Genomic DNA, 26,950 nt, shown 5'->3' with positions numbered 1-26,950 from the left:
ACAGGAATGTGGACAGGAGAGGTTTACTCAAAAGGCCATGAGCATATTCAAAAAACTGAAAAGAGAGCAGCCTTCGTACTTGCAATAGGTGTGTATATATTCTTGATTCTAGAGAATCAGTGTTGTCTAAAGAGTTGTTTTGATCAGGGATGGAAAAGATCACTCTTAATCAGGCTTAAACATTAGCATGCAACAGTTTTTTTTCATTACAGGGCAACAGTTGGATATGTACAGTACAGGAAATCTTTATGACATCACAATTGTGTGGAATGCAAAGACACTGTCAGTAAAAAAACATGGCATGATAAATGTAGAAGGGGCTTACAAAGTAATCTACTATTAATACACATGCATTTTATTACACAATTACAACTGAAACTCAGCTATGCAAGCAACATGTACGTATTTCAGTATTAGTTATCAAAGGGATCAAAAGGAATTCTTAATCAAAATAAACCAAATCAAACTATTCATCAAGACCTTTGGTGCTTACTGTGAATCATCTTCTGATACTCAATGATAAATGATCAATGATGTGAGATGTGATTTTCTGAACAAAACGCAAAAAAAAAAAAACAGCATCAACTATTTGCAATGAATTTTGTAGATTCCTCCAGCTGAACAAAATGTTACACAAAATGTGTCCCTCACCATAGCACCTTGTTGATTTTTTTTTTTCGTTTTCTGAAAGAAAATCTCACAGAGCGGAAACAGGATGAGAAGGATTTTTCACCACACACAAAGAGCTGTTAATGTGCAACCAGATCTTTGTTCTCTATGATCAAAGCCCGCCATTTACTTTAGCCTTTGATGCGGCGGGGTGTGGCACTGGGGCAGCAATTCTGCACACAGAGAACGCGTTACCTCAACACTGTGGATTGCCTCCAGTCGGTGAGTAGCATTTGCAGGTAGAGGACAGAGTAGGGCCTTATCTTTGATATTCTTAATCGTAAAAATTCAATTAATCAGTATTTGCAATGAAGACAGCTTAAGCATAAAGGCACACAGGCCACATTCAGCTCTAGTCTGATGTCCTGCCAGCCTGTGACTGCAGCTTAGTGTATCACTCGTATGAATGTCACTGTAATGCTAATGATGGCATCACCTCTGCCATTGCTGGAAACCAGAAGAGCCAGAACATTTACATTTATATTACATTACGTTACATTCATTTGGCGAACACTCTTATCCAGAGCGACTTCCAGCATAAAAGAAGAGAAGTGTGTCCATTAAAGTTGAATCAGCAACAGTGTCAGACCAGGCTAACAACACTCCTGGACCAGTGTGTGTCTTGTGCAACCTGAATAGATAAGGGAGGCCAAGTGCACTACCATACATCAGTCACTAGATCGGACAAAAACTGTTTCCCTGTTGAGAAGGTGAATTTTGGTGACTTGTGATGGGAGGATGACCAGTCAGTGTGGAATGTGTGAAGACCTGAAAGCTCTGTTTAAAGAATAATCTGCCAGGTGAAAGATGGATTTTTTTGTGATGCACAAGAGCCCTTGAGCCGGGAAAACCCAGGAGCACAGTGCTGAAGTAGATATACACACACACACCACCCAGGGACTGTAAGAATGAGGGTGACAGCTACACTGCCGCCACCGCAGTTTGAGCAGTTTCTCAAACTGCTCTAACCAGGGGTCTGGGTGTCAGGGCTCAGGCACGGACTCAAACGCGGACCACGAGTGCTCTGATTCCAGGCTTTTATTAACAAAATCGTCAGACAAGCAGGCCGTCGTAAACAGTCAGGGTCAAATAACCAGACAGGCAGTCCAAGGGCAAAACAAGGATCCAAACAGGAACAGGCAGGGTCAAACTGTGAAGGCAGGCAGATCGGGCAATCAGGGCAGAACGGCAGGCAAAGACGAAGTCGAAGAGCAGGCGAGGCAAAACCAGAAAACCCAAACAGGGAACCACAGGCGGGACCGAGACAGGCAAAAACACTGTAACGATCTGGCAAACAAGACAAGACACAAGCAGGGTTGATAAAGGGCTGGGCTGATGAGGTGATGGGAAGCAGGTGTGCAGGCAGGCAGGTGGAGATGATCAGGTGGGCGGGGACAGGGCGGAGAACGGGGCAGGGCTGGAGCACAAGGAAAAACAAAAGCACATGGACCAACACGACAGCAGGAAAGAACATTAACACAGCTAGGGGGCCGGGGTACTGACACTGGGATTGTTTGTTTGCATCTCACGGCCTGCCAGAGAAGCTTGGGACAGAGAACGGTGCTCAGTTCCCCACATGCGGATGCTAACAGCTTGTGAAGGGAAGTACTGGTGGTGCTCTGAATGGACTGTCTGGGCGGTCAGGCATGAAGAAGATTGCAGACGCATCCTGTGTCACTGATAGCTCTCTCTGTTGACGCTGCAGCTCTCCCGGTTGCATCTCGCGCAAAGAGGTGCTTGCTGATCCGCGCTTGAATAGACGTGTGGTTTTACCCCAAAGCTGTAGGTTCATTTGCAAACATGTCTGTGCTCTTTTCCACTTCAGCAAGGTGTTCATCCTGAAATGCTTCAGTGTATGGTATTTTCAGCTGCATAAATGGATAATATTTGTAAAAGATTAATGTAAGCTATACAAGTCGCTCTGGATCATGATCAGGATCAAGCAAATGAATAGTAGTTATCATATTCAGACAGTTTGAAGTCAAATATGCTTGTTACTGTTTGCAAGAAGCTTTACCTTTAGATATTTTTTACCATAGCTAACACACTGTGGACAGGTGATTTTAGAGTTTATAAAGCTGTAGATGAAAAGAATACCATCAGAGTATGTTCAAGGTGGATTTCCAGGGCTTATAACTGAGCAAAGTGGACCAGTTAAGGGTATCAACTGAGCAAGCAGCTGTCCCTGCTTCTGAAATTGTTGTTGTCCATTCATAAGCTATCAGACATGTATCATCAGTAAGACAATACTGTATATGCTTGAACACACGTTTGATAATGCTATGTACATTGTAAGTCGAAACTGTGTTTAGCGATGTTTCCAGTACCTCAGTGGCACAAATTTCTCCTTATGATCGCTGCATGAATTGAATAATGAAAACTGAATGAAGTGAGCTGCTGTTTGTGAATATGTGAATGCTTGCTTACAGAATGCTGAAGCGCTCTTCATGGGCTGGCAAGTGCTATATGGAAGGAACAGTACAGTCAGTACATTTCCAGTCAATTATCTGGCAGATACACCAGAGTGACTTGCCAGCCAAAGGTGCACGAGTGACACTCAACACAAATTAATATCACAGTTTTGCATCATCATAAGCAGAGATCGAATCATTCCTGATTTTTAATTCATGGACTCAGGGTTGTTTATCCCCTGCTTTGTTATCGATTGAAGGAGGCAAACAGTGGGGAAAATCTGCTGTAAAAGTGTTTTACAAATGAAATTTTGCTCCACTGAAGCTCCAGGATTGGCGCTTAAACCTTAGGCTCCCAGGAATTATCATTTGTAGTATAGTGGGAAAACATTTTGCAGTTCTGCACCCCAGGAGGCCTTCCCAGGGTCAGATACTGAGATGGCGTCAAACCACATTTACTGGTTAAACACCATAAATATCAGAGGGGATTTTTTTTGGGGGGGGGGGATCCCTGAGGAGAGGACTTGCTTTTTCAGATTCTGAGATGTTAATGGAATTGCAACATGGGAAGAGATTGATACTAGCACATTTGCAAAGCCCTACAGGGATGTATTTGCTGAGAAAGGTAACAGAGATCAATCATCGCATGTTTAACTGTAGTGAGGATGACATGAACAACATTTGTACCATTTCTCACAGCATACTGTGCTAATGAATCTCCTAAGGGCTTTGGGATGTAATATACAAAGAACCAGAGTCTCTAATGCAATCTAACAGCAATGTGCATAGTCCCCTTTTAGTGACAGCTTTCAAAAACAAACTTAGGCAGATGGTTTTTCTCAATACTTGCACAACGCTTGCTTAAATTCCTCATGTATAAATAAGTGCACAGTTCACTTAGAGAGGTAGACAGACCAGCGTGTCTCAGGTCATCTGCTTGGACTCTGTTTACCACTCTGTATGCAAGTAGTTGACCTAAGAATTGCCCGTTTCCATCGCTCTTGCAAATGCATTGTTATTGTCTGTTCCAAACAACAATTAACCGACAAACATAACTGATTACTCACCGAGGTTACTTGCATCAAGGTTAATCAGTGTGGGGAACAGGTCAGGTGTTTATGTAGATGTGTGTGGTGGGTCTGTAGTAGTGCTGAGGAGGGGTGCAGGGGTACCTCTGAGGACCCAGTGAGGACGCATGTGCAGGTAAGGCAGATGTCTGCTACATCCTAAAGCAGCTCTAACTCAAAGCATGGATTCAGTGTTCAGTCATTTAATGAGATCACATGGCTCATCAGGGTTCATTTGCTGTGCATGGGCAAAGCTCATTTAATTGGGCTACCAACTGACAAGCAAGCACTTGCCTGCGTAGCCTCTGACACAATGATAAACGCTTATCAGGTCTTGATTTCTAATTAGTCCACTGAGTACCCATAAAGCTCAGCGTCTCTAAATGACAAACATATTTTTCCAATTAATTTCAGATTAGGCATTGTAAGCATTTGTTTTCTTGCTGAGGATGACCTGTGGCAGACCACACAAAGCCTGACAGAAGAATTGATGTCCCTCTTTGTACTTTGCACCAGTGCATTTACTGACACAGTTGCGCTCCACACACTAAAGGTCTCCCGTGTCTCCTGAAACTCTCAATAACAAAACCTGAAGCGTAAGTATAGAAAGGGAAACACTGCCTATACCAGTCTACTCACTGTTCTCTGTGTCTAACTTTGAGTAATAAATGTAAGACCTTCAGGTAACAAATTTAGATGTCAGTTCATGAACGTGTTAAACACAATTAGACAGCTGGCTGGCAACAACTTACAAGTAAACAGGCTGATGAACAATGAAATTATATATAGTGTATGAAAATAAGAAAATTATCATTGTTCATTTGTGTCAATGATTAATGAGCTCTTCACAAGTTGAGCTGTTGACATTTTTTATTATCAGACTAGATTCATGCATTTCTTTGGAGTTCTTTAAATATAAAAGAGAGCAATTGTGTATTAATGTGGGAGAGCTGATGAGTTTGATTATTCTCCCTCATTTGCCAAGAATATCTGACACTTAGTCAAATTCTGTCACGTTTCTCAGTATAACATTTCCGATGTCCTTCTAAAGACATTATGAATCCATATCAATATTTATAAATACATAATTAAGTAGAAAACAGCAACCAAATTCATGTGCGAGTAAATTTATGTATTATTCACCAGTCTGGCTTCACCATAATTATTCAACACGTAAGTTACTGTCAGCTGTCCTGACAGGTCTGGGAGTAAGAAAAGATATGGCTCTTACAGGAGTGGTACAGTATTATCATCTCTGTTTGGATGAACCTCTGGTTTGGGGCCATCTGACAGGTGACGGATCAATGACAGTTCACAGCTGAGGAGCAATGTAGGTGTAGTCTTCCCTATTATTAATCAACTCTGATGAAGGTCTCAGCTTGTATTCCATACTGTGGCTCGTTTTTTTTTTTATTGCATCTACAAAATTTGATTGCTTTCCAAGGATATTCATGGAAGAACAACCTCAGTTTTTTAATGTGTAGCTTAGTTTCTTTACTGCTGGTATTATTTTTCAATTCTAATAGGCTGGAGAGCTGAAGAGGAGTTCTCTGGGGATCCTGAATTGCTCTGCCTTTCATGCATCTCAGACTCCTTACAGCGGGGGAGCGAATGACTCACCTGAACCACCTCCAATGATAAAACCGTGACTGCCGTCACCTAAAACAAAGCAGAAATTATGTCTATTATGATGAAATAATGACGCAACATTAGCTGGTGTATGTGTGTATATATACCTGTCATTACTGTTCTACAGATTTCTTTGAAAGCTCAGACCCTGTTGTGAGGCTGGGCACTGCTTTCTTGTTGTATTCTTAATGCTGATAGCATCCAGGAAGTGGGATTTGTGAACTGGATGCTGATTGGCTGAACTGGCCTGTGCCTATATCTTCAGGTGTTTGGCCCAAACTGATTAGCAAAGTCCAGGAGAGTGCTGAGAGGCCCTGATTAGCAGGTGTTCCAGTGTTTGGACGCTGTTTTCCACCATCACCAATTTGGACATGGGGTGTTTGGCTCAAACACCAAATGCAATCATGCCTCTTCCTTCTTCTTCAATAAAATGTTTTTTTTTGGAATATTTGTTCTAAATGCTCTTTCTGGGCTTATGACCGCATCTGTCAAACACATTCTCATACCATTTTGTTCACTGTAACTAGGCAACTTGTCAGTATGATGTCAAATTTATTGGAGTGATTTGCTCTTCTCCTCAAACAGAATAAATCATCATAAAATTACTGAGCCAGATCAAAAGCTGTCACTAATGTGATTTTGCATTTTCGTGATATTTATAGGTGATAATGGAGCTTCTTCCAGAGTGCACGTTGGCATGTAACACTTAAGGTTTTTGATGGTCCGTTGAGCAGGAAGCAACCGTTAAACAGGGTTTTAATCTGGTGTCAATACTGTGTTATGGGTCCCATAAATACCTGCGGTTTACACAGCATGCAGAAGAGAAGACCAAACTCCAGTTTCCACTTTCAGGTGTATTCACGAGAAAGCAGCGGTGAAACATTTAGCAGCGAAACATTTTTCTTAGAAGAAAAACATATTTTGCTCCAAACTGTATAGGATTTAAGCATTGGATCTGCACCTGAAACTCCTCAATAGAAGTTGTCCATAGCAAACTCTCAAGTCCTTATATTGACTTTTTTTGTGCTTATCATTTACAAAATTGCTTGCATTTACATCATTAATAAAGCATTAATAAATCATTAATATTGATCTTTTTCCTGAGGCTTGTGTCGCACCATGTGAGTTAGGCAAATGCAGAAATTATTTCAAAAATGAAAGACTCAAATTAGATTTCTTAAATCAAGCACCCGAAGTAATGGAGAGGAGGCTTTGCAGTTAGACAGACTGTGACAGGCCTGGCTTTGTGTAGGAAGACAGTCTCAGTTGTGTGTGCCGGAAGGATGAGTCCCATTCAACATGATATGTCTTTTGGGGGAACAGATTTTTCACTGGCTCTGAACCTCAAAGGATGACAGGTGATTCACTGACACTGAGAAACAGTGATACAAGTTCTGAACATGATAGCACATCCATGTTGCTTCAAAGATCATTTTTCATATGCAGCTGGGTGCAGTGCGTACAAGAGAGTGTGCAAGGCAATACTTCCCTGTGTGTGTGTGTGTGTGTGTGTGTGTGTGTGTGTGTGTGTGTGTGTGTGTGTGTGTAGCTATCAAAAGTGCCCTGAATTAAAAAAAAAAAAAAAAAAAAAACACAGTCAAGGTAAACTCATGACTTTCCTGCAAGGACCTAATATAATTTCCCCAAGACCCTGGGGAATCTGTATTCAATACCTCAGTGAATACTAATAGAAAAAAAAGGGAACTGGAAAAAGTCTTGGCAACAAGCTACTATTTGTCATTAATTTTAAAGCAAATTATGCAATTAGTTTTCCTGTCAGAATATAGGTAGCGGAAGAGGACAGTATAACCTTCATTTAGCCTTGCCTGTTGTGTAATGTAAAAAAAAAAGGCTCATTTAAGCTAGACTTTCCTTTTGCCCGTATCATTGCTGCTGGTTAAGTGGCACTTAATTTTCTTTGGATTGCTCTCCTTCATGGTTTTCCCATAATATTTTAAGACCATTTTATATCCTTAAACAAAGAGACGTTTTTGTCTGTGCATGTGAGATAATGCTGTCAAGGGAACTGCAGCATGAATTACTTCACTCTACCTTGCAGCTTAGAGGGTGAAATTATTTGAAGGTGTGCACGTAGTATAAAGTCCATTTTCAGCTGGGCTGGAGAGAATTATTTCCACAGGACGTGGTGGAAGAGAGCCTTATTTGTTCTCTATTTTGAAAGTTTTTTCTTTTGAAATATCCTTTTCACCCCCCCCCCCCTTCTGAAAATAAATCCTATTTGTCACAGGGTGAAAAAAAAAATTGCAAGTAATTGACTGAAATTTATTTTCATACTTCTTGTTGCTTGTCAATGTGAAAAGGCAGACACTGCAAATCAGCCAATTCATATTTCATGGAAGACGAGATTCACTTTATTTAAATTGAGTCTGATTTATTTGAGTTAATTTTGCAATTTAATTGTGCATTAGCTCTTTACATACAAATTGAACACTGCTTAGAATACACTGAATTTCCCTGAATTGTCTAATTTAGAGCTCTTGGATAAGATGGCAATGATTTTTGTAACAGCTAGAACAATCCGGAGATCTTTATTTTACACTCGAGGAAATTCGAGGAAGCGCTGAATATTATCACTGTCCACTTCTTCTTTTTGGATAAATGATTAAGATTGACCACACAGATCCACCCCCAGTATTAGGCCTCCCTTTGCTTTTAATGTTGCTTTGGGCTAATGCATTGCAATAGGGAAACTCTAAGTCACTTTTCAGTTTCCGACATTCTACAAATATAATTTAAGCGATGGAAGGTTATTATTTGGTTGTTCCACAGTATAAAGCATTTATCTATTTGTGCTTTCAGTGACTTCATCTGACATACGTTTAAATAAGTGGCGAGTTGGTTCCTCAGGATTGTTGCATGGGAGCATTAAAGCTAAAGCTAAAAACGCTCATTGGGGTTTATGTGTAATGGCATCTTTGGCAGAATCTGAAGCCGTCTCTGTGGAAGCCGTCTAAGTGCGTCCTTTGTTGGCTGTTTACAGTGACAGCTGAGTGGCTATATGGAGTCTTTGATTCCCCTAATAACAGCATCACCAGTGTTGTCAAGGAAACATGGCAAGATTAGGCAAAGAGAGCAACTGCGAAAAGCCCGAGAACCGAGGAAAGGATGAGGTACAGGGGAGCGATAATCAAACTTTGTGCAAGTCACAGCATCAAAAAGAACCCCCTCTTTGCAGTGTCTGCCAATCATCTTCGCTGGCACAGTTAGCTCTTCTGTGATTTATACCATATGTTTCCGCAGACGGTCTTAGCTGTTTGCGTGTCTGTGACTTGGTTGTGGGTGTGACCACCGCGCTGGGTGGTGACTGAACAAGAGCACCGACACAGGGGAATTAGATAATTAATTAGATACCCCCACCCCCCTTACAGGGTGAATCATACAAAACAAAGTATCCTGATTTTGGGATATCTCTCAGGGGGACATTCCTCGGCAGCTAGGAGGGCAGAGGGCAGCACCTCGGAGATTGCAGAGGTAGAACAAACAGTGGCTTTGTCCACACTGGCCTCTCTCTCTGTGGCCTCTGTACACAGCTTTATGAAGCCGCCACACCACGCTAGGGGGCGTGTGCTCAGGTATACAAATCTCACAAACATTGCTTTGTTGCAACTTTTGCATTTATGCCCATTGCCTCAAGGTTAATCAACCCAGCACCGTGGTGCGGGATGAGACATCAGCAAGGCAACATCACAAACTGAGACCAAAAATAAGTGTAAAAAAAAAAACTATTTCAGGCCTTATTTTTTGCCAGCAGTTCTAATTTGTGTGCATTTTGGTCCTCAACACCACTGCAACAAAAGCATACTGTCTGAAACTAACCTGTGAGCAGCAGCCCCAGGGGCCCAGACCATATGTGAGAACTGCTTTCCCCTGGAAAGTTTGCGAGGTTCAAGACGGAGTGTAATTCCTTCTTTCTTCACAGGCGTTCCTCGTCCAGAAAAGGGGGTTGTTCTAGCTCTGGCTCCCACGAGCTGCCTTTGCACGGAGACCCCGCGCACCACTTGTTGTTGTGGATGGAGCTTCGTTTGATTTCATCCCCCAAGTGAATGCGCCTCGATTGGCTTGTTTTTTTTTTTTTTTTTTTTTTTTTGCTTCATCCCACTACAGCCGCTCTCAGGAGACACCCCCATGTTTTTTTTTTGCTAACAACAACAACAACAAAAAAGTCAGCGACATCAAAGTATCCTCCCCCCGAACTGCGTTCCCAATGCGTACTTAGGGCCCACTCACCAGCTATCCCCCATCTTATAACGGGGTGTAGCCTCTACGCTACCCATTTGTGCATTCCGATTATAGTGCTGCATCCGAAACTAACACATCAGCACCCTGAGCATACGTATATCAAGGACTGAATGACTGGCTGTCTATGGCTGATATATACTACTGATCTCACAGGTTGGCTGAACTGCGGTTATCAAAATCATCAATCGGTGCTTTGCTTTAAGTGTGTGCTTCATATAAGAATTGCAGTGCCACATTATTTTGAAAAAAACTTTGAAGGTTAAATATGTTGATCATTCCCGAAAACATAACAGCTGTGTTTTGGCATTGGCATGCTTGCCATGCTCAATCTTTCCTCAGACAAAAACACTTCCAGCATTCACACATTTCTCCATAAAACCAGTGGCAGATTAATGCACCCCATGACTAAATTACTAGTTTACTTTGTAAATGTGTGTGTAATTTACATATGATTGACACAGGCTTTCTGTATCCTGAAAACCTTGTCATATCAATACTCTGAGTGATGGACCTATATCACTAAATGTGCATGTACTGACTTGTGGTCTGTTGATGCAAGAGATTTGGTTCCTTTTTTAAGATGAAAGCAATTGCCTACAATGAAACAGAAGCTGCTAGCTGTGGGGTAAGTATAATTTGGGCTATCCCTCCAGACAGGACAGTCCATCGCTGGACAACTGTTAAAAGCTGAACTGAGGGATTTGTGAGATTAAGAGAGAAGTAAAATCAGAGAGAAGATGGAGAAGAATCAAATAAAAGGAAGAGAAGGCAAAATGGTCCAAGTTTGGGCCTGTAATTATTTTGTGAGAGGAGAAAGTTGTACCTGAATTCTGCTACCTGTTTCCAGTGCACACTCTGCTCAGATGAGTACAGTTGGAAGTAGACAGAAGTAAATGTTTGCTCAAAGTCAGTGCTCCCATTTCCACAGGATGCCCAGTAAGGGGCTTGACTTCTGTTGCAGTGTAACTATGTGGTATGCCCCACCAGACCGTGTTTACCATTTTAGAAGGCTACAGGGAGGTTTGCTGGACCTTTGTGCCTGTGACTGGCCTACAAAGGGGAAAGAGATGAGTACTTTCTGAGCCTGGCCCACAAAGTGGTGTGACAGCTGATAAATCATTGCTCTCGGTGACAGTCGGATATGGCTCAACGAGACCAGAGGTCGAAACTTAAGAGTCCTCCACCGTGTCTCGTAGTCATCTGTTAAAATGTCACTCAGAGAGTACAGAGGGTTCCCCTCCAGCTAAACCCCAGCGCATGATGGGAAACAGATCACGGCAGAGGGTCTTGTTACACACTAAATTCTGTGACGGAGGGGGAAAAAAAGATGAAACCTCACGGGATGTTGGAGTCTACTGTGCTAGTGTCACTGTGCCGCAGCCACGACATTGCTGAATTAATGAATCTTTGCCACGTTCCTCTCAGCTTTGTCTCATGTCATTGACAATGACATTGAAGATGACAAAAAATCTAAACATTTTTATGCATTTATTCTTTATATCCCTTCAGCATTACAAAGGCACTGTGTGTGTGTGTATGTGCGTATGTGCGTGTGCATGTGCGCATACATGTGTACGTGCATATGTGTCTGTGTGTGTGTGTGTGTTAATTTTCTGTAATATACATAGCACCTTTGTCACAATGGATGGTTTTATGGATAGAATGAAATTTTCAAATTACATTTACTGCATGTGTCAGAAGTCAAACAACACCATGTATCTAATTACTTTTGCTAGAATTACATTTAGGACTTTTTTTAATGGCTGCAAAAACATGATAATCTTCAGCCTTAATTACACTGCAAAATGAGGGTTGACACAAGCTCCTCGTTTGACTCTGTAAATGAACTCTGTCCAGCGGGGGGAAAGGATCATGGTTGAACCCTGTGAAATTACATTCTGATTATCTTTATTCACCAGGTTACGGAGCATGCAGGACTCTGTGTAATTGTGAGACATATCGGATGACTGTTTCACCCCCATTGTCACACGGTCCCTAATGAATGGTGCTGTTAGCCCCACACAAACACACACACAAACACACACACACACACACATGCTCTCTGCATTTGCAACAGAGGAGGTCAAGGTCAAGGTTACTTTATTTGTACCCGTCGGTAGATTTGGTGTGTGTAGAGGAGGTGTAAGTCCAGTCAGGTCATGGGAGTGTGTGGGTGCAGGTCTTATGTGTTTCATGTAGGCATCCAGTACCAGTGAATATACATTTTATCGCATAGACAGACATGAATCCAACTGATGCAATTGAATGGCCTATTGTGTTGCACTTGAGCAAACTGAATTACATTATTCTATGGGTTAAACATTATTTTCTACTCTACTGCTGATGTTATAATTATTTTTATGTTTAATGTCTTAAATTCATATATACCAGGAACTGGGCTGCATTGTCTCGATAAAACAAGATATCTGGACCCAATAAATGAGGTTTAAACAAAATTAGATAAAACTGCTTTTCATGGGCAGTCATGAAATGGAGCTCTGCGATTGAAACTCCTCTGAGAACAGGAAACGCCAAACACGCTGATGATTTTCCAGCTTTAAAACGCTGGCCTTTTGCTCCAGTCATCTCCAGTCATCTCCCACGCCAGACTGAGGCCGACCCAAGGGACAGCAAGTTGTCAAATCTGTAAAACCCTTTTGATTTTTAATTTCTGCGCATTACTGCTGTGTCAAGGCTCCTGTGAAACTGTGGAGGGCTCCATGGTGTTTATTGTGTTGTGCACTTAGCTAATGGACCGTGCGTCCATGCGTCCAATGCGTCCGATGAGTCTCTGTTTCTAATGCTAATGTAGCCTTTATCCATGACTCCATTCAGAGGCGGTTTTGTGTAACGGGTGGTCTCTTGCGTTGTGTTTTTAATGTGATGTTACGTGGGTCGGCGAGCGAGCGAGTTTCGAACCGAGGTTCTTACTGCTCGCTGCCAACCCCTTAAAGCCAGCGTCGTTGCCAGTTGAGCTAAAGGCAAATTGCCGTTAGCCTGTCGGCGACAACGCTACTTAACCAGGTCTCAGGGGGAGTGACGTAGCCGCTGCAACCACTCGGCTACCTGCTACCCGCTACCTAAGGCTTTACGCAGGACTCACACGAGCTAATCACTTCAGCTCCGCTACACTCACCCCCCTTTGACCTCCTCTGACTCCTCAGCGACCACTGGCGGCCAAGCTGTGCTTTAGCCAGTGATCCGAGTCACGGCACCAATGTAACGGGTGGTCTCTTGCGTTGTGTTTTTAATGTGATGTTACGTGGGTCGGCGAGCGAGCGAGTTTCTTACTGCTCGCTGCCAACCCCTTAAAGCCAGCGTCGTTGCCAGTTGAGCTAAAGGCAAATTGCCGTTAGCCTGTCGGCGACAACGCTACTTAACCAGGTCTCAGGGGGAGTGACGTAGCCGCTGCAACCACTCGGCTACCTGCTACCCGCTACCTAAGGCTTTACGCAGGACTCACACGAGCTAATCACTTCAGCTCCGCTACATTTGGATATAGTCAGATAGCTGCAACAGAGTGATGGGGACATTGTGCTCTAGGGGGTTCTGTCTTTGAAATGGTGCGTTTAAAACTGAAGCTCTGACTCACTGTGGTCATAATGGATCCCACACTGTGCTCATCACTAAGAAAAAAGGATGGTAACCATGGTGTCCTGACCAGCATAAACCATTTTACATCCCAGCTTTAATTCCCGGTCCAGTGTCCAGAGCTAGGAAGGAGAGATCATTGGATTTCAGTTCGTTATCTTGCTGCCTGTAAAAATGGTATTGCCTGGATGTGCTTTTTTGGCTGGTGTCAAAGTAGTTTCAATGCATCTGAGCAGAGACCTGAGTTATTTTGGTGGCTTTCTTTGTATTTTTCTGTTTGGGATTAGTGATATTTATCAAATTATTATCAAAACAAAAGTATGTTTGAAAAGAAACAGTCTGCATGCGATCGTTGTAGAAAGTGAACAGTCTGAAAGATACCATCCAGTTTTATTATGAGTTTCTGTCTGTGAAAATGGATATTAAAAAGTTGATTCATTATTAAAGTTGAACCTATAAATTGGTAAATTTACTGTATAATACTAATGCCACAAAACATCCAACTAAAAAGTTATATCTGCTTATAGCCCAAGTTTCTGGGATGATATATTCTCAAATTGCTTTTTAGTAAGCATCTATGAGCGTCATTCTGAAGTCCTTACTGTGCCTCCAGCGCTGGATCATTCAGTGGGGAAAAAAATCTTTCAAGTTCTTTTCAGCAAGAATGCGTGCATTCATTATGTTTCTGACAAGAGCTTTATTCTTAAAGAAATTTTCATCCAAAACATGGCCTTCAGCGTTCTGAATATTCACTCAATAATGCATACTGAAGTATATCAGGAAGCACGAGCTGTTCCCTGTACAGTTCCAGAACTTTCATGTGGAATATGGAATTCCACAGAAAGATCGGACAACATCACTAGCGCAGATATGTGATAAAAGACAAAAAAACAACAGCTTCCATATACTGCACGGTGTCTCTCGCAAAGTCGGCAAACAGCAAAATATACCAGCTATCCCAGTCCCAAGCAGGAAGAAGACAGACATCGGCAACAGCAGTCGGATTGTTATACACCACAGACAGTGATTAACTTGAAGCACTGTGCCTTTCTGTTTTCCCATCTTTGTCAAAATGACCCGGTTCATTTGCTTTAATCACCTTCTCTTGCTGTTGTGCAACCATTAAAGCTATTGATCGTTACAAAATAGGCCCTGGCGAGGGCTAATGAGCACCCCATTCAGTCTGTCAATTTCACTCTTCATGGGAACCACCGAACAGAACGATGTCTTTAACGGGAAACCGCTATAAAATGATACAAGAACACACAGTGCTCGGCGAATAACAGCAAGACATTGCTTAAATGGCCCAGCAATTCATATTATATGCTCTGCATTTGAAAAAGGGAGTGTCCTATTAAGTTAATTTGGTATTGTGTTTCTCTCTCTCTCTCTCTTTGGCTTGATTTCAGAGAAAGTCAGCATGTTGTCTGCATTCATTGGTCCTTTCAAGTATTTGAGCACTGGGACCACAAGCACAGAAGATGAAGACACTTTAAGTGAGTAATGTTTCACCTTTTGCCTTTCTTATTGAATAAAATCTGCGTGGAATATCTTTAATATGTTTATCATCGCATTATCTAAATATGCCATTCATGCCCTGCCCAGTAAGCGAAAAGGTCAAAAGCATTATTCAGAGGTTCTTAATGGAATAAAATGTGAATTTGTTTGGTTGATTTTATGTTGTTAGCTTTGTATTTCATGCTGTGGCACCATTGACTTTCTTTACAATTTCTCGCGAATCTTAATTGTAGATCGGCACTGAGCATATGACATTTTTAAACTCTAAACATGACTGGAGTGCTCATTCCATCGCTGGTTCAGTAGGTTTACATTAAGGGACCATAATTTTGAAAGATTACCGGGTCATGAACTAAGTTGGAACGTACATTGCAGTAACATTTGACCGACTTGCGATGGCTGATTCTGTGTTTTATACTTCCCCGGGCAATTTTATGATTTCGCTGAAATCAAGTGTTAAATTGTTATTCTTTTTTGAGCTCTGTAACTGAGACAAGAGAGTTTCTTCCTCTGTGGTGCACATCTCACAGTTCAACACAGTATGATGAAAACAGAAGTATATAGTGCCTTTAGTTGCAGTAGGGCCTTAAGTGTTATGAGCAGGAGTCTAATGCCAGGCCAAAAGGATGTGTCTGGAGTCAAGATTAAAAAAAAAAAAATACCTGAATCTGAATCTCTGGTTGGCCGTAGCATAGAGTCCCATCGGAAGGTTGCCTGGTAACTGAATTATCCGTTACCAGCTGTCTTCAGATGGATTCTGCCGAGGGTTAACAGGCCACTCTCCTTGCTATGGTGTGAGCTGGAGTATATGGTAAAATGAGATCAGACAATTACGGTGGGGCTAGGCTGTGAATTCCTCAGTATGTTAGGAAAATGATCTTGAAATCATTGAAGCAAGTTTCCTCACAGTAAAACTAGGAGCTACCAATACATAATGTGTACTGGGGGAGGAGAGATCCTCAACCTGAACTTCAGAGCTGAGGCAGTGGTTACAACAAAACCACCTCCTCCCAGATCTATTGCGAACTACTGTGTACCCCATCAACCAGTATTTTAAGACCTGTCAGATGTTCCCTTTTTAAACATTTTATCTTCCATTCATGAAAACGACATTGTAAATAACCTCTAACATCTTTTCTGCAGTATTCTGAGTGATGATGAATGCCTCTTCTTTACGTAATGTAATTTTGTTGTCCATTTGTGAAAAATGCTTTTGTACTTATTCCCAGGTCTGACACTTATTTTTCTTCAGGTACCAGCAGTGTAGAAGTGAAGGAGAATCGGGACATTGGAAACCTAGAGGACTGTGCCATTGGACCCAGGCACCGCCAGTCATTATTTCGCCCAGACATCCCCAGAGGCGGGACTTCCTGTCTGAAAAGGAAGCGGCCGCTGGAGGAAGGAAACGGCAGCCCAGTATGTACGGTCTACAAGAAGCTCTCCTGGTCCGTTGCACCAAAGAACGCCCTCGTACAGTTGAACGAGCTGAAACCCGGCCTGCAGTACAAAATGGTTTCCCAGACGGGACCCGTGCATGCCCCTCTGTTTGCCATCAGGGTGGAGGTGAACGGACTCGCGTTCGAGGGCACGGGCCCCACAAAGAAGAAGGCCAAGATGAGGGCGGCAGAGCTTGCCCTGAAGTCCTTCATCCAGTTCCCCAACGCCTCCCAGGCCCACCTCTCCATGGGGAGCCTGGGAGATCCTGCCACCGACTTCACCTCCGACCAGGCCGACTTCCCCGACACCCTCTTCAAAGGGTTCGAGCCCCTGGCATGCGGCGATGGCTTCCCTCGCTGGCACGGCAGGGTGGCCTGCCACACACTGGACCTGAGGCAGGTCCAGGCCATTTCGAACCAGCAGGGGGCGCCGTCCTGCCCGGAGGGCGGGAAAAGCCCGGTGGCGCTGCTGAACGAGCTCCGGCCAGGCCTGAGGTACGCCTGCCTCGCGGATGGCACCGGGAGCGGGCGGGTCAGGAGCTTCGTGATGGCAGTGAGGGTTGATGGGAGGATATTCGAGGGGTGTGGGCGCAGCAAGAAGCTGGCAAAGACCCAGGCTGCACAGGCGGCTTTGCAGGCCCTGTTTGGCATTGGGCTGGGGCCAGAGAGGAGAGGCATGCACACGGCCAGCAGGACCAAGGGCCCACATTTACCACAGGTGAGCATGGCCAACTGGTCACCCGGCAGATACTCTGTTCATTATGGCAGTCAATAATGAGCCATTCAGGGAGAGCCAAGTTTTAGACAGTGATAAGGTGTGAGAGTGGGAGAGCATTTGAGGACTGCCAGTTAGCTGAGTTTGGACGGAAACATGTCTTTGAGTTTCATGCAGATTTCCTCCATTAATTGGAAAGCTAACTTGACAAATAAAGTCTAAAGTGCTGTGATCTGTTTAGATGGAATAAAAAGCATGCTAAGTTAATGAGGAAAATTGTACCCGTTTCTTGTGTCCAACACCAGAAGAAAATGCAATAGCTTTGAAATAGATTTTGTGTATATTTATTGAGGTGTAATTGGGAGAGTGTTTTTTTTTGGTTTGTTTATGTGTGGCATCTCAATCTCTTAAGCATTAATTCAATTTCCAGCTCAAAGGAAATGGCGAGGCAAAAAGCAAGCAGTCGAGCCACAACCCAATATCTTTCTGAAATGAGTAATATGTAGATGGAAGTCAGAATAGGGAAACTCGTTTTCGAAAATTTCACAGTGGCTTTTAGGACAGACCTATTTACCCAGTGAATTTCAAAGCGGAGAAATAATTGTCTTTTGGAATTAGGGAACTGTTTCCTGTTATTTTTTTGTCTTTTAAACATAGCTGTATAATAAATACCTTTGCTTTTGCAGTTTGTGAATAAATACCTTTGCTTTTGCAGTTTGTGAATAACATTTTCCTGTAGATAATCATTTCAACATGAAGTAATGGAATTAGCTCTGCGCAAACTGTAAATTCTAGTAAACCATTGTTTTATTCTCATGGCATTTTCCGTGTGTACATATTGAAGGATTACCAGACTGCTGTACACCTAAAGTCTTGAGGCTGAGTCCTCTAAATAGCCCTTCTGAATTCGTCCTTTGTGACCGAGTTGCTCTGCGTGTTACTAAATGGAGTATGTCCTATTAAAATTCTCTCCTGGTCTACAGAAACCGCCTGGCAAATGTTGCCCTCCCTCTCTCTGGCAGCATCACCCAAACAAACCTGCTCGTGTCCGCCTCAGAGAAACTTTCCTTTCTCCTCTCGTTATGGTTTTAAAAGGGATTTTTAAGAGGATTTGTCGTGCTGTTTTAGCCCCGGAAATGCGCTGCCTGTGGAAAGTGTTGAAAGTCAGACACTTGGGCTGCTCTTGGGGAATGCTGTTTGAAGTGGGGAAGGACATATATCAGACAGGGAATCCCTCAGTTGTTGTCTCAGCTGAATGGTTTGGAGAAGAGGAGTTAGGTTCATCCATCAGAATAATCATCTCCACTCCATTCTCTGCGAAATGTAGAAACCACGACTGTTTTCTCTGAATGTCGGAAACCACTACTCTGTTCTCCCTGAGATGCAGGAAACCACAACTGTGTTCTCTCTGAATGCAGGAAACCACGACTGTTTTCTCTGAATGTTGGAAACCACTACTCTGTTCTCCCTGAGATGTAGGAAACCGCAACTGTGTTCTCTCTGAATGCAGGAAACCACTACTTTGCTCTCTCTGAATGTAGGAAACCACTGTTCTGTTCTCCCTGAGATGCAGGAAACTACTGCTTTGTTCTACATTATGTAGGGCACAAAGAGGCAGTCCTGACATTCCCTCTCTTTCCTTTAGACTAGGGGTTCCCAAACTTTCAAAGCCCTCAACACATTCAATTACTAAACGTTTTCTGTCACCCACCCTTATTAAAACACAACATAATATACATTAAAAGATTTTTAAATATTTAAATAAACAACAGCACTAGCACAACAACAGCACTAGCACATATAGTATTTAGCTTGATTGATGTGAATGTCTGTGGAAGAGGTATAACATATTTGGATGGATTTCAGTCCCAACCTACAGTACAGCTGAAACCACTGCTTCTGGGCATCTTATATTCACCAGATAACTGAGGCCAGGCAGATACAACGAAATGAAAAGAGACAATAAGTTTGATGAAAGTATTGCACTGATAATTTCAATATGGGGGCACGGCATCACCCTTCTGCAGAAATATTTAACCAACCGCTTACCTTCAGTGTGAATTTACTGTACATGTGTGCATCTGCACCTTCCCCAAAGGCTATTCTGTAAACACAGCTGTCATAAGTTCTGTTCAGAATAATTTATCTCATAATTCAGGAAGTGATACTCAGAATGACAGAAATGAGTGAGACTGAAGTAAGTAAACATGAGATCATAGTGTTTAAAAAGCAGGAGCAATAAAATATCAGCTTAAATGGTAAATTAGCAGGATTCAGTAATATTACAAGTATATTTATGGTATATGTGAAAATACATCTTGTAATACAAATATGCTAATTATTGCTGCTTCCCTTCTTGTAATTGTATGCATCCCTGCATGTAACAGATTTTATAAGGAGTTTTCACTGCACCCATCTGTTGAAGTTGAGGTGTTATCAACCAGATGCCACATTGCTTAAATCTGCTATGTTATTAACAGCTCTCTATGATTTGGGAGGGGGGTGTTTTTTTAACATATGGTTAAGTGACTTCTTCAACAGATCATGCAGATTAGGTGTAATTCCAGAAAATTGATTTTACTTTATTTAGTATCCCTAACAAAGCTGGGGGGTATTTCCGTTGTGTACATTGTTAGCATAGCAGACACTCGTAAGCAACAGGACATACATCACTCGCATTTGACATGTTGCCCATTCATACATCTGCAGTACGGCAGTAGTGTGGAGGGCTGGTGAGAGGCAGGCACCATAACCCGGAGATTGCCAGTTCAATTCCCAGATGGGCCGATACTGTTGCACCCTTGGGCGAGGTACTTCCCGCAGCAAATATCCAGCTGTTTAAATGGATAACGTGTAATTATTGTGGGCTTTGTCACTAAGCCGCTCTGGGTAGTAGCGTCTGCTAAGCTCATTCAACTTGATTTAATACAGCTGGATGTTTGCGGAAGTGACTTAAGCATTTTACCCAGGATACAATGGTAATGCCGCATCTTGGTAGGTTACAGGCGCATCTCCGCTCAACACCACTTCTAAGGCAAAACACCAAGCTTGCAAGAAAGAAAGTAGAGGGCGTGGGTGGCAGCCTGGTTCCCTTATCCAAAAAAACCATATCAGACTCCATGAAGGGATGAATACTTTCCTCAAAAACCAGTGTCAACAGAGAAAACGACTTTAAAGTAATGGAGTGATGTAAAAGAAAGAATGAAGTGAGGGAGGGGTGAAAAGAGAACGGGAATGATGCACTTTGAGAGCCAGCAGTCCAGCAATGCAGAATTCTGGTGGGGTATCTTGGGGTGAAGCTTGCTACGCCAGTTTGATCCTCCTCTGGCAGAAACGAACAATAGCTTTTACACCCAGCGTTTTACCTCTTCCACACAAAGATCTGGATCCTCGGGCTGACTGCGCGCACCTGTGCAACGCGCACACCCACATCTCCACCCAGCTCCAAATAATGACACACGCAGATAGCCCCGCTCAGAACACGCTGCACCTGCAAGCCGAAGGGAGCGTTTTCCTCCTCTGGTCCAAACTTTTCCAGACACACACCTCTCCTTTCGGAACGTGCTACGATAATGAGGAGAGCCAAATTAAGTCCATTACCAGACCCCTCTGGCCACTGCCCAGTGTGTCACTCCAACTGAAAAATCCAATGCAGCGTTAACTGAAAAATTAATATGGCAATTAATGAGACCAATGGGTATGTCCTCTCAGTGAAATCGCTTAACTAGCGTATGAATATTCAACATTCCACCCATATGTATGTTCTGTAGGAGAATGAATCTATGGTGGATGTCTGAAATATTAGAGTAATAAGTATGCATTTGAAAATTAACCATAGGGGCATAATTACAGTAGTTTAAATTACAGTTCCAAGCACACACTTATTAAATAGACCTTAACAAAAGGTAGAAATGCTTTGTACTTCCAGCTGAAGAGTTTCTATTTGATTTGGTATCTCACAGAACTAGTCCAGCTGCCTTTCAATAAACTCTCCAACATTTAACTATGACCTGCCTAAGACAAAATCCATTTTAAAGGTAGAAACTGTACTTCATCTGAAGATATAGAAGAGAAGAATGATTCCCTTGGGCTGTGAGTGTTTTTGGTTTTCCAGACTGGAAATTTTCAGAACTGAGTGTTATTACTGATAAGAATGTGTGAGGTAGCTGACCTTTCCATATTGGCTCCTCCCCCCCTTGGTTACTGTTAATATATCAATAAATGGCAAAGGAGATAGAGTTTCTATCATTACTTCAATTTTCTATCTAGACCTTGAGTGAACTGAACATGAGCGTGTGGGATGCTGCCCCCCCCACAACCCCCCCCCCCCCCCGCCCCCACCCCCAGCCCCACCCCCACCTTGCATTTGTGCATTTTTCAGCCCCCATCGCCACAAAACAAAATACGAAACCTCAGGTGTCGTCTTGATTTAGAGAGCATGGTCCGAGTAATTTCAAAAATCTGCATTAAAAACAATTTCACACACATGAAGGTGACCAGTCTCTGCCCGCAAGCCGTTTGCAGGGTGTTTTTGCTTTTTTAATCTCTGACTCCCAATCTGTCAAAATATAAATAGCCTCTCCATTATCATTGGGCGAGACTCATTAATTAAGATTACAGCAGCAAAATTAGCGAGAGAGCACAGTTCTAAAGTGCAGATTTAAAGAGGTGGAACTTCGGAATGTGGAGATGCGAAAACCACATCAGGCTGGAGGGGAAACTGCTTAACACCCCCATCACCTGTGACCTTGTCAGACGTTTGCAGATACAGGTGATATCAACACCTCTTTTTTTTTGGGATAAGGATAGCCCAAGCTTACAGAAACAAGCTTATGTGTATTTCATGAGGAGGTGAAACAGTGTGAAAAAGCTTGTTGTGAACAAGGTGGCGTAAGAATCAGACATGGGGGACTGTTATTCAGGGCATTCTGACTGTGGGATCATTTCAAAATGACCTGTATAGCACTGGGTCCGTACATGAATAAATTATCACCTCAGTGTCCTCTTAGTATCTGAAAATATTATGAACCTAAATATGGACATCCTCTATGGTTTCTTTTTAATTCATTTTTGGCAAGAGAAGAAATGACATTTAGCAGATTCGAGAAGTAGAACTGCAGTTCCATTGTATTGTTCGATTGATGATGAAGTATCTCTTTTTTTCTCTCCTTACCAGTCATAGAATAATGTTTTCACATTCCAGGGAAGCAATTTGTTCATGAAAAGGTTGGGCTCATAATGGACCGTCTCTTATTTGACCTTTAAGGCTGTTAAAGCTGTTCTGCAGCGCTGGCGTATGTTTTACACGGTTTGAGAAATCAAGGGAAATCAGTTAACAAAATCAAAGGCTGAAATCACCAAACGGAATGGCATATCATGCATGTTTTGTTTTCCAGGTATCACAGAGAGCTGATGATGGCAGCATGGAGAAGTTTTTTAACTAGTAATGCAAGGCTTAGACTGAAAAATTGTTTCTAAAGGTACAGAATGTGCAAGGGGGCAAAATGAGGCAGTACTGCTCAATATTTAAGTACAGTTAAGGAGAGGTAGGAGAGGCTCAGTCCCAGTTCAAATATTACTGGGATACAGAAAGTTCTTGGAGAAGTGTCTAATATGCCAAATAAGACATGCAGTCAAAGTGTAATGCATGCTTAAACAAAATACAGTATATGTTTTGTGGTTTTATTGCTCACAAAATAACCATGTTGTTTTGGCAACATGCTTTCATTCAGTAGATATAAACTTCCATACAAAGCCATCAAAGCGTGAGGTTGCATGTGATGTGGTTATAGTGGTGTTTTTATTTGGCTTGGAGCCTGAAGAAGGGATCACACCTGGCCATGGGCCGAATTTGTTGACCCCCTGTGTGGACATCATAATCGGGGAAAAGAAAAGGGCGGAGATGGGGCGGAGGAGGGGTGCTGTGAACAGCTGACACGGAAAGGAATTGATGAGTGGGATCTCTATAGTTGTGGGTGGGACTGGTTTGTTTTGGTTTGGTTAATTGTTTAAGGATTGTCTGAAAATTCTTCTCCCAAATCTTTGTTTGGAACATCCAAGTACACTTAAATTGCATCTATTTTTTTTTTTTTCACTATTTTCCATGAAAGTTTTCCCTTTTGTGGACAACACATAAAGGCAATAAGTGTACTCGTGCCATTTAATGTCTCTTAGAATCCACTTACAGGCTTTCTTGTTCTCATGCTATTTTGGGAGCCACTATTTTGTGGCCTGAAACAATTCCTGAATATGTTTTTTTTTCCTCAATGGAAGCAGTAAATAATCGAATTTTGAGCAGTATCAAGAGTGCCATATTTAATATGCAGGAGACATTTCTGACAACGGATGTTTGAAACGCGGCTGGGAAAAGCTGACCTGTCCTCTTCGGTCCCGATAAACGCTGAGCAGAGGCAAAACAGAGATGACAAACCGCTCAAACGAGAAGTCGCCAGGGCCGGCCCTGCTTTCCAAACAGTGTGGAGCGTGCCTTTTCACCACGATCCCTCACTGGCTGTGCTGAATGGGGGGAAAAAAAAAAAAACACCTTAATGTCAGGTGTGGCAGTGCAGTGGAACTGCATCAATATTCCATGATAGATGGCTTGCTGCAAGCCTTTAGGAAGCCAAGGCCCATTGAATGCCACTGGACACCTTGGTTGTGTGTTGCACCCAGCTATGTTTTGCCAGGTGCTAAATGAGCAGAAAGGTTTGATAGCCATCTGAACATGACTTTGCTACCAATAGCACATCTTATTTCTGTCATAGATCCTGGATTTCATAAACTGTATCATTTGTTTATTATGAAATAAATCAGCATAGCAGGTGAAGTGCTGACAACCGGGGGGCGCGGGGGAGTATGAACTTTTTTGAAAAGTAATAACAGGCAAAAGTATGTCTGCCTCCATGCTCTCGTCTCATCAGTTGCGAATACTCCTCAGTCTGCGCGTAGCGTATTGCCGAGGCTGCCTCCCGTTTCCTCATAAGCTCAGGGATGTTGAAGATGCGGTCCTTCACAGCCCTTCAGACGCGCTCGGAGCGAGTGGGATTTGGCGTCTGCCGATTTGCAGAACTCGAGAGCGTTTCCTTTGATATCTTCCGCTCGGCTTGTCCTTCTCTCCGTCTCGCGTCTCTCCCATTACTCCGCCGCTCGGCTCACGCCATCGGATCCCCCCCGCTGCTCGAACCCCCTCAAAAAAAAAACCCACACACCCGTTCCTACAGCTGTGCTAATCATTCTTCTCTCCTTCATTTTCGGGCGTGTTGTTTCTTTGTGCAACTCCCTCTCGCGTGTCGGAATCGTCGCCTTCCGGTCGACTGCCTCTTCTGTCTCGCTGTTCCTCAGCTGTTGAATCTCATTCGTTCTCCCTCTCCCGAAATTCACTGGTGGAATGAATCGTCTGCCGGCATTAGGAAAGCGTTGTCTTTGATTTTTCAGCCTCCTAAATATGAGGCAGTGTGGCGCATCAGTCATGCATCGGTTATGAAGGATTCGTAGTTAAGGACTGAACAATTTACTCCTCACCCTCTTTGTAAAATGCAAAAAAAAAAAACAATATCAAAGCTAGTCTGACAGATGAACAAAGAAAAGGAGAGGTATTCTATGAGGTATAGGTCTGTTTTGATTAGTTTTACTTTTTAGCTTAAGTAAACTCATACATTGTTTATCCTCAAACCTCATTCATTATTCCATGTGTGTGTCTTGCACTGTTGTTGTTTGCTGTGTCGCTACTGTCCTGATATTATATATGTATAATTAATATACTATATTATATAATATATTGTCCTTATACTGATATTTGTTGTTGCACTGGTTGTCACTTTGACGTTGCATGAAAGCACCAAGAGGGACACTGGAACCGGAGTCAAATTCCTTGTATGTGCAGAAGCATGTTGATTCTGTTTATGTGAAGGCTGCCACTCAAACCTGCAGACCTTTTAAGATTTGAATTGATGAGATATGCGCGGGTCTTGGAAGAGAGTTTAACTCTTTATCGAGATCATTGTTGCTCCTGTCACGTCCACCTCCCTTCAGTCTATGGCAAGACTGGAAATATGTTTTATACCAGTGCGTAAATGACTGGTAAATTGATAACTTTTTTTTGCAAGATACCGGACAGTCTTCTGCATCTACTGTACAGTGGGAGTGCAGGGTCTAGTCCAAGATTTATGCTAAGAAATAACCACCAGCTCTCTTTCAGTGAAGCACACTGTTGTCCCCATTGCATATCCATGCTGGTATGAAGAGCAGTCAGTGACAGTGCCATATGATGGAGTAAGGACAGTCAGTGACAGCGGGCCCACCGACGTGGGCGACTGGGCCTATCGTGGGTGTTATCACCTGACCCGTTGTCTGGCCAGCGTGTCGGTGGGGACGGAGGCCCTCCCGGATCATGAGGAGATTAATGAGCCGTCTCGGAAGCGGCTCTCGCGGCGAGCAAAGGCGGAGGCAGGCCCCGGCTTTCTGAGAGTGACAGCGTGGCTTGTTAAAACGCCGCGTGTGCTCTCTCATTTCCTGCCTCCGCCCGATACCTTTTACAGCGGGGTCGTGTCCCGCTTTTTGAAGGCCTCTCTCTCTCCAGACTGTCATACATAATGCATGAACGCGAGCTTGTGTGTTTTACAGGATCTGAGACATTACTAAGCTCCCCTTTTTTGGAAAGGGGGGGGGGGGGGGGGGCGGGCTGGCTCTTTTTATGTACGGCTAAAGGTTAATTTGAAGGGGTAAATGCAGGCAAAATCCTTGATCTGATCTCCGGTTGCAAGAGCACAGCACAGCGTCATTCCAAAATCAGTGTGACCAAAAGTCCAAAATAAAAAAAAAAAAAACAGTTTTGTTTTTTTTACTGCTTTATGTTTATGAAATAAATAAAAGAAAATGATGAAAGACAGACAAACCCCTCTGTGGGTGATGGTGCCTGAACATTGTATACAGTATTTGAAAATAATGAAGGTTATTGAGAGGGTGTCCTATTTAGACTTCGAATTTGTTCTCGGCTCTTTCTCTCTCTGTGTCTATGTAACGCATGATGTATTTCATGCTTACTGTGACAGCCATAGAATTTGACCCTGACAAACCATGCAAGCTTTAACGATTTATATTAGTATCCAGCTGTTTACTGGTGAAGTTGTTGCATTCACCATAAATCATGGAAGTTCTCCTCACTGGGCCAGAAACAGGTGACCAATTTAATGCTGCAGTCAGTGTATCCAGAGCTCTCAGTGTGGAGGCCGTGACCCCATTGGCTGCTGTACGGTGTGCAGTTATAATTTGACACGGGAGCTGCAGGGAAAAATGTGTTCTCAGCATAACTGAAATGACCTTTTTTTCTGTAATGCCACGTATTTATTTGATCGCTAATTAATAAGCCTGACAAGGGTTGCAATCTGTGTGATTTATGCCGCACACTCGTTTGTGCCTGTGTTCCCTCCTCTAATAACCCAAGTGGCTGGGCTAAACTGGACCCGCTGTGGGTCTCTCAGGTTAACATGCGCCCCAGTTTAAGCAGGTAACGTTTATAAAATTATTAAAGCCTAGTTTGAACCCCCCCCCCCCCCCCCCACCATGTTACACTGTTACCTTTACGTCCACCTCCTCTTTAGTTTACATTTCTAGTTTAGATATTTGTGGTACACTAAGTGCATTTATATTGCCTGC

At 42.9% G+C, this 26,950-nt stretch overlaps 1 protein-coding gene across 1 annotated transcript in view; it reads left to right on the top strand.

The window, feature by feature from the left end:
* LOC118771299 (double-stranded RNA-specific editase B2-like) overlaps positions 1-26,950 on the top strand; it is an 83,983-nt gene that overhangs the window by 35,571 nt on the left and 21,462 nt on the right. Inside the window, exons 2-3 of the mRNA XM_036519253.1 lie at positions 15,037-15,123; positions 16,398-17,299. Coding sequence (XP_036375146.1) covers positions 15,048-15,123; positions 16,398-17,299 — 978 coding nt within the window. The 5' untranslated portion in view covers positions 15,037-15,047. The remainder of the gene's footprint in view (positions 1-15,036; positions 15,124-16,397; positions 17,300-26,950) is intronic.

The sequence above is a fragment of the Megalops cyprinoides genome, chromosome 24 (assembly GCF_013368585.1).
Source record: "Megalops cyprinoides isolate fMegCyp1 chromosome 24, fMegCyp1.pri, whole genome shotgun sequence".
NCBI classification, from domain to species: domain Eukaryota; kingdom Metazoa; phylum Chordata; class Actinopteri; order Elopiformes; family Megalopidae; genus Megalops; species Megalops cyprinoides.
This window is presented reverse-complemented; position numbering and strand designations above follow the sequence as displayed.